Source organism: Austrofundulus limnaeus, unplaced genomic scaffold (genome assembly GCF_001266775.1).
Source record: "Austrofundulus limnaeus strain Quisiro unplaced genomic scaffold, Austrofundulus_limnaeus-1.0 Scaffold124, whole genome shotgun sequence".
In the NCBI taxonomy this organism is placed as follows: Eukaryota; Metazoa; Chordata; class Actinopteri; order Cyprinodontiformes; family Rivulidae; genus Austrofundulus; species Austrofundulus limnaeus.
The window spans coordinates 175,405-181,859 of record NW_013952526.1 but is presented as its reverse complement, the minus strand read 5'-3'; the positions used below and the strand labels follow the sequence as shown (position 1 = coordinate 181,859).

The following is a 6,455-nucleotide window of genomic DNA, read 5'->3' as shown; positions in this document are numbered from 1 at the left end:
CATGTGGTGAAAATTTCATGTCATTAGCACCTCTAGTAACATATATACTGAGAAAAATGGTGACGTGTTCAATACTTATTTTACCCACTGTAAACTAGGTTGTTTCCAAGACCTTGTCACAATCATAATCTTAGTCCAGGCGAGATGCCAGCGTGGCTTCAAATTAGTTCAACTTCTGCTTGAATTTCTCAACAACCAAGCTATGTCAAAATATGTGGGCCGCACATCATGGATCTACTGCCACTGCTGTTGCCACATTTCCTCACACTCTACAGGTGGGCTGCTGCCATGTCAAACCCCCACAACCTTACTATGGATGTTTTGTGCATACTGAAAACTTTCCACCACCCATTACACTCCATCAGGCATGATGGGGAGCCCACTGTGTTCTTAAAATGCCCAGGATCTCACCAATGCYCTGCAAAGACCATTCACTATCTCAGTGGTTTTCTTTAAAGGATCCTTATCAAGTGCAAATGGGGGCTTAAGGAAGAAAAAAAAAGTCTGAATTGCTGGCATGACTCCAAAAGTATAGAAACGTTAACACACGTTTGTACCCTGAATCATATGACTCAACCTGTGTCCTCCTCTGATCCATCACATCTGAGCCATTACCTTTTGTTTCCTGCTTACCCCACCATGCACATGCCCAGTGAGCTTGAATGATTGTGTGATGTTTTTGTTTGCCTGGGAACAGATGAATGAAAGTGCTTGTACAGATGGAGCTCAGTGTGACTTTTATCTTTTTTAAAGCAAATTTGCTATAAAATTGCAGCATTTGTCTTCTGTGTTTTTTGAGCATTACCTATAGTTGATTAAATTATACATACAGATGACTTTTATTCATACTTTTATTTGCGTTTACATTTTTTGTGGCATTCTAATTTTATGTTTCATTTCCTATTAGATATGTACTGTAGTTTGTAGAGTTTATAACATCACTATTTTAAATTGTAAAMTATTTTACTGTTCTGAAAAATACACATACATATATAAACAGCCCTTTACAATTTCTTCTCAGTTTTCCTTACAACTTCTACACAAAAGCATATTGTCAAAGCAAGATAAAAAAAAATAATGAAGCAAAATAAAACCAACCTTGTATTCACATACTCCCATAGGACCCCATTTGTAGATCAGTTCTGTAGATGAGCATGTTTATTCATACGGGTCAGCATGCAACACTTTATTCCTACACAGACTCCAGCCCTGTCTGATGATGAGCAATGATAACAAAGGGCTGAAAACAGAAGCCGTTATGTTCCTYTGACTGACAGGTGTCCTGCATTCAACACCTACACACACTCCAAGGCAAAAAAAAAAAGAATTCTGAGTGCTGAGATTTAGTGAGGGCACACAAATCCCCGACTGAAGCAAATGAGCCTTTTTAACAGCAAGATCTGTGTCTCCCACCTGCATTTTCAAGATGGCTGGCATTTACTCTGAACAGTGGAAATTAAATTTGAAGTGTGGTTTTAACTTCCAAAGACTAGGTATCCCACTTTTTTCTTTTTTTTTTTTTTTTTTTGCTCTGAAGGCAAAATGAAAAACACTCAGGGTCTAAGAATCACACGGGGATGTATTTTAGCTTGTATTTAAAAGCTTTTAGAAGAAAAGAAAATGACATAAAAACCTTTAAAACTGCTCTGCAGCCCATTTGTATTGAAAAAGCAGCATGTTTTCTTCTTTGGCACTATAAAACCTGCCTACGCCTGCAGTGGCTGCGAGATGAAAACTAGAGAGCAACTTCTGGTCCTGACAGGCAGAGAATACAACCTAAACAAGCAGACCTTCTCAGCCAGCAGTGTTTCACTGACAGTGCTCTTTATTGGAGTCAGACGTGATGTTTTCTTGCATATACCTTGAGTTAAGGATGTTTTGCAATTCATACTGCTACAATTGTTGTTTTGTGGAAATAAAACTTGAAGGAATAGTTTAGAATCTTTGAAGTGCAAGTTTTATGTGTAAAAATATGAACAATTAATATCTTATCTGTTGAGGATTACTTAAAAAATGTCTTGGAGAGAAAAAAGTTTAAATCTGACAGGATTTAAGAGCTAACACACATATTCCAAATGCAGCTGTGACCAAAGAGGATCTCTGCTGACATTAATCAACCCCGATTTCCAAAATCTTATATTAGACTCCCCTGTACCATGTCATAACCATGTAATGGAAAACTGGCAGCAGTTTGTAAAATAGTGTTCTTGTCTGTCATTAACATTTTGATTTTGGAGCTGCTTTACAACAAAAGCAACCCACTTTAGTTTTAGCTACATTTGGACTAGCCTTTAACTTGTCAACCTAGACTCACTTGATTTTTCTAAACTGAGGCCATTCCAAGAGCTATTTACAGCAGGTAAAACCTTAGTTTTTAATCAATATAAATTCATATCCCTTTCACAGAATCCCACTTCAAAATGTTTAAGTAAAATTTTTGAAGTAAATCAGACTATTACTGTGTTGTAACTTCTGTATTTACATAAAAGTTAAATAAGAAGAGTATAAAGATCAGTAAATTTGAGTGTAATTTGATATATTACAAATAACTTGAATAAATATCTTAGTAGTGGTTATGAAAATTCACTTTCTCCACTGTCCTGATGCATCTCAGTAATCCAGGTAAAAAAATCTAAAAGAAAAAAACTGTGTAGGTATATGTATATAGGTAAGTTGTATATGCTGTTAAGTGCCAGGAGGACTGTGACCAGTTATACATCGGGGAAACAAAGCAGCCACTGTTCAAAAGAATGDCCCAACACAGACGAGCTAMWTCTAATGGCCAGAACTCTGCAGTTTTCACTCATTTACAGGCCAGCGTTCACTCTTTCAGAGATGAGGATGTTCTCATTCTTGATAGAGAGGAACGTTGGTTTGAGAGAGGAGTAAAAGAAGCCATTTTTGTGAAGAAAGACCGTCCATCATTAAACAGAGGTGGAGGCCTCCGTTTTCAGTTGTCCCCCTCCTACAGCGCGGCCATTGCCAGTATCATTCCACCCCCCTGTTAACAATAAATGTTAATTAGGTGTCAACGATAGCCATGTGATGTGAGTATCAGTCACATGGCGGCTGGGCTTAAAAGCCTGAATTTTGCCTGAAACTCTCAGACTGAAGAAGTCTCTTGGAGGAGAGACGAAACGTTTCATTAGAGAAGAACCCGTCCAGAAGACCTATACAATTTTTTTCTTTTTGACTTTCTCCACTACTTTTCTGCTGTTTTCATTCTTGAAGTAAGTTGTCTAAAAAAACACCAAAAGACTGAAAAATATATATTTTAAACAATAGCAGAACTGACAGAGCTTCTCAGCAATTCAGCAAGTGTAAAATCTGAACTGATTATTTTGATGTGAGCATTATTATAGAATTATAGGAGACTTTGGGAGAAGATCCAGTACATTAACTCTTCATCTCTGTGCCAAAATAAGTTTGGTGGTTGAGGATAAACAATTGCGCTATAAATTAAAGAACTGTTTTGGAATTTATTGTTGTGCTTGATGGTAAAGTTAAGTCATTATTTATAAGCATGAGCACCTCACCAGAGACAAGAAGCAAAACTCATTTCTGATGCCATCAAATATACAGCCTGGAGCCGTTTCATTGACACTGAATGAGATGCAGCATTAGTGGGCTCATAAAATGTTTGTTTGAGTTGTTACACCCAAATGAGCTTTTAATTACAGTAGTGCTTTCTGAAGTGAGGCAGAAAATGTGGCCCCATCTGCATAAAATCACCCTTGTTACTGCCGGTGCCACAGTCAGCATTTTTATCTCCCGCAGTTCCTTCTCTATTAAAGTCTACATCCCTGTAAGATCAATGATTAAAGGAGTAATTAACTTTTCCACTAGTGGGAAATTGTAATAAATATTCCATAAGATTAGATGTGGGTGGTAATGAGTCAAATTTACTCAGATAAATGCACTTAAGGAGTTGTTCTGCTGAGAGTTTGGGGGAACAGTTTTTAATGCTGGATAATTTTTACTCTCGCTACAGTAGTTTCTTTTTTTTTCAGGAAAAATAAACACTTTAATTGAGTACGATTACAGTATATCACCACTTTTATTTCATATGCTGTGCATTATATTTACTATTTTGTGCATTCAGGCAGGTTTTTATGACACCAGATGTGTTGGTGGTTTGTTGTCCTGTCCTCCAAGCATTAGCTGTGTTTAAACTAGTGTACTGTTTATGCTAAAGTTGACACATTTACTACAGCTTAACTAGTCATGCATATTATCTGAGGATAGAGATGAGAAAAAGAAGAGTAAAAAATAATGCTCATCATAAACAACATGCTGTTTTGAGTATATATTAATTATTGATTGGTTTTATGGATAGTGCAAACAAAATATTTTGGCCACAGATGGTTTTATTCATGAGTGAATGATGAAACATTGCTGCTGACTTTAATTTCTCCTAATGACCAATAATGAGCCATCGAATATGACACTGATTTATACTGATAAGTAATATGATGCACGTATAAATAGCTGAGTATGAATTGAATAAATATTGCTCACAGATGAGTTGTGCTGCAGACAAAAGCAATTCAGTTCTGCTACCAGGCTTTTTTTATGAGAGGCCCTTTAGGCCATAATTCAAACTTGCTCTCACAAGTTATTCACTGAATGTACTGCACATACAGTACATACATGTGATGGTCACCAGTGATTGAGGAATTCACATGCTCTTACTTCATGTTGCTTCAAAATGCTGGTTGGGGATTTTTTTTTTTTTGATGCTGGGATGAAGCTGCTCAAATACAGGGAAAAAAAATCCTAAACTTTATGCTGCAAACATATCCAAGTTTGTCCTGAATTTCTTCTCAGATTTGTTGTCTGGTTGAGCAAAATGTGCTTGTAGAAAAGTGCAACAAAACTGAATTGTTTATTTACGTTCTTTAGATTTTAGAAGTTGAATTTTTCTTTCGGTACTTAATCAAATTCTACACRAAAGTGGGTGAAATTTGCTGGATGTGTTCCTTTTACAACTGTGGGAACAAATGACCATATATTGAGAATTTTTTTGAGTGTGAATAGTTGAGCTGTGGGTGGTTGAAAACCCACTTGTCTGTTTTCAAGCGATATAACAAAAAACACCACCTAAAATCACTAAAACTTCTGGAAAAATACCCCATCACTTCAGGTGGCAATTATTAAAATTCCATGCTCATTAGAGCTGTAAATTGAACAAAATTCGCATGTTGTCAGTTTCCCAAGTTTGGGAATCTCTATAGCTTTCAATGAGACCATTCTGCACATCAAATGTTGATGCRAGGGGGTTCCCTCTGCGTTAATATTTGACACCAAGGGAGCCTGACCAAGCATTCATATATGATGAGTAGGAAGTGAGAATGTGTTTTTCATGCTTTCCTGTTGCATGATTAGGAGATTTAGTTGTCCTTAAAAAATCTTCTGAAATCATACACATATCTTTGGCAGAATGAGCTGTTTTTTTACATTAAAACWAGTTCATTATTAAGCTAAGAACCAGTGTTTCTCACACTCTGCCAGACTCCTTCTTTGGAGAAAGCAAAATGTTGACCACAACACACTCTTCATGACCTATTAGAACATGACTGGRCCAGAATAATTTTGAAAATTTCCTTTAGTGTGAAGGCAATCCTGATGCTGCTGCGCTGTTAGTACTCGCCAAATTGGTTTTTCCCTCTTATTTTCTGCATCTTTGAGATGCTGTCTTGAAGAGTGTATTTTCATGTAGTGACATTATATTTTACAACGGTTGTTACACTCAGTCAAATTGAACTGCAGTATATTTCTGGATTGTGCCCTTTGAACTTTTTCCTTCAGCTTTCTCTTGTATTTGTCACTGACTGGGTTTTTGCAGATGTCCACCTGGCCACATGATTCGTGCGAACGGGACCAGGAAGTCCTGTGTCTATACCCTGTGTGCTACGCGGCCTTGTCACCATGGGACGTGTGTAGCCCAGTCGCCCTCCAAGTTCACCTGCCACTGCCCGGAGGGATTCAGAGGACGGCACTGTGAGACCACCCTGGCAGTTTACAGGGAGGAGGTGGGCCTGAGCTTCAGCTCCCTCTTCGCCATGTGTATCTGCTTCATGGCATTACTGGGTAAATATTATTTCTGCTACAGGCTACTTGTATTTGTCAATTGTTTAATGATACAGTATCTCCAAGGGGATTTGAAAACCATGATTACATCAAGCAGCTTCTTATATTTTTCTGATATTGTTTAATTGGGTTTATAAAATGCAACAGGACTAGCCACTTATTCTTTCAGTGTCTGCCGCCATGTTGGATGGATCAAATTTATGTCAGCCTGAGTCATACCAAAGTAACATTTTAAAATCACATTAGCCTTTTCACACCACCGCTCTTCAGTTTGCATCCTCAGAATTAATCACATACAGCAGGTAAAATAAGTATTGAACACGTAACCATTTTTCTCAGTAAATATATTACTAGAGGTGCTAATG

The 6,455-nt window shown here is 37.3% G+C and overlaps 1 protein-coding gene across 1 annotated transcript in view; it reads left to right on the top strand.

The window, feature by feature from the left end:
• Positions 1-6,455, top strand: part of si:ch211-186j3.6 (neural-cadherin) — a gene marked incomplete in the record, with an annotated part of 280,048 nt that overhangs the window by 249,020 nt on the left and 24,573 nt on the right. Inside the window, 1 exon segment of the mRNA XM_014015180.1 lies at positions 5,846-6,090. Within this exon segment, the coding sequence (XP_013870634.1) occupies positions 5,846-6,090 (245 nt within the window).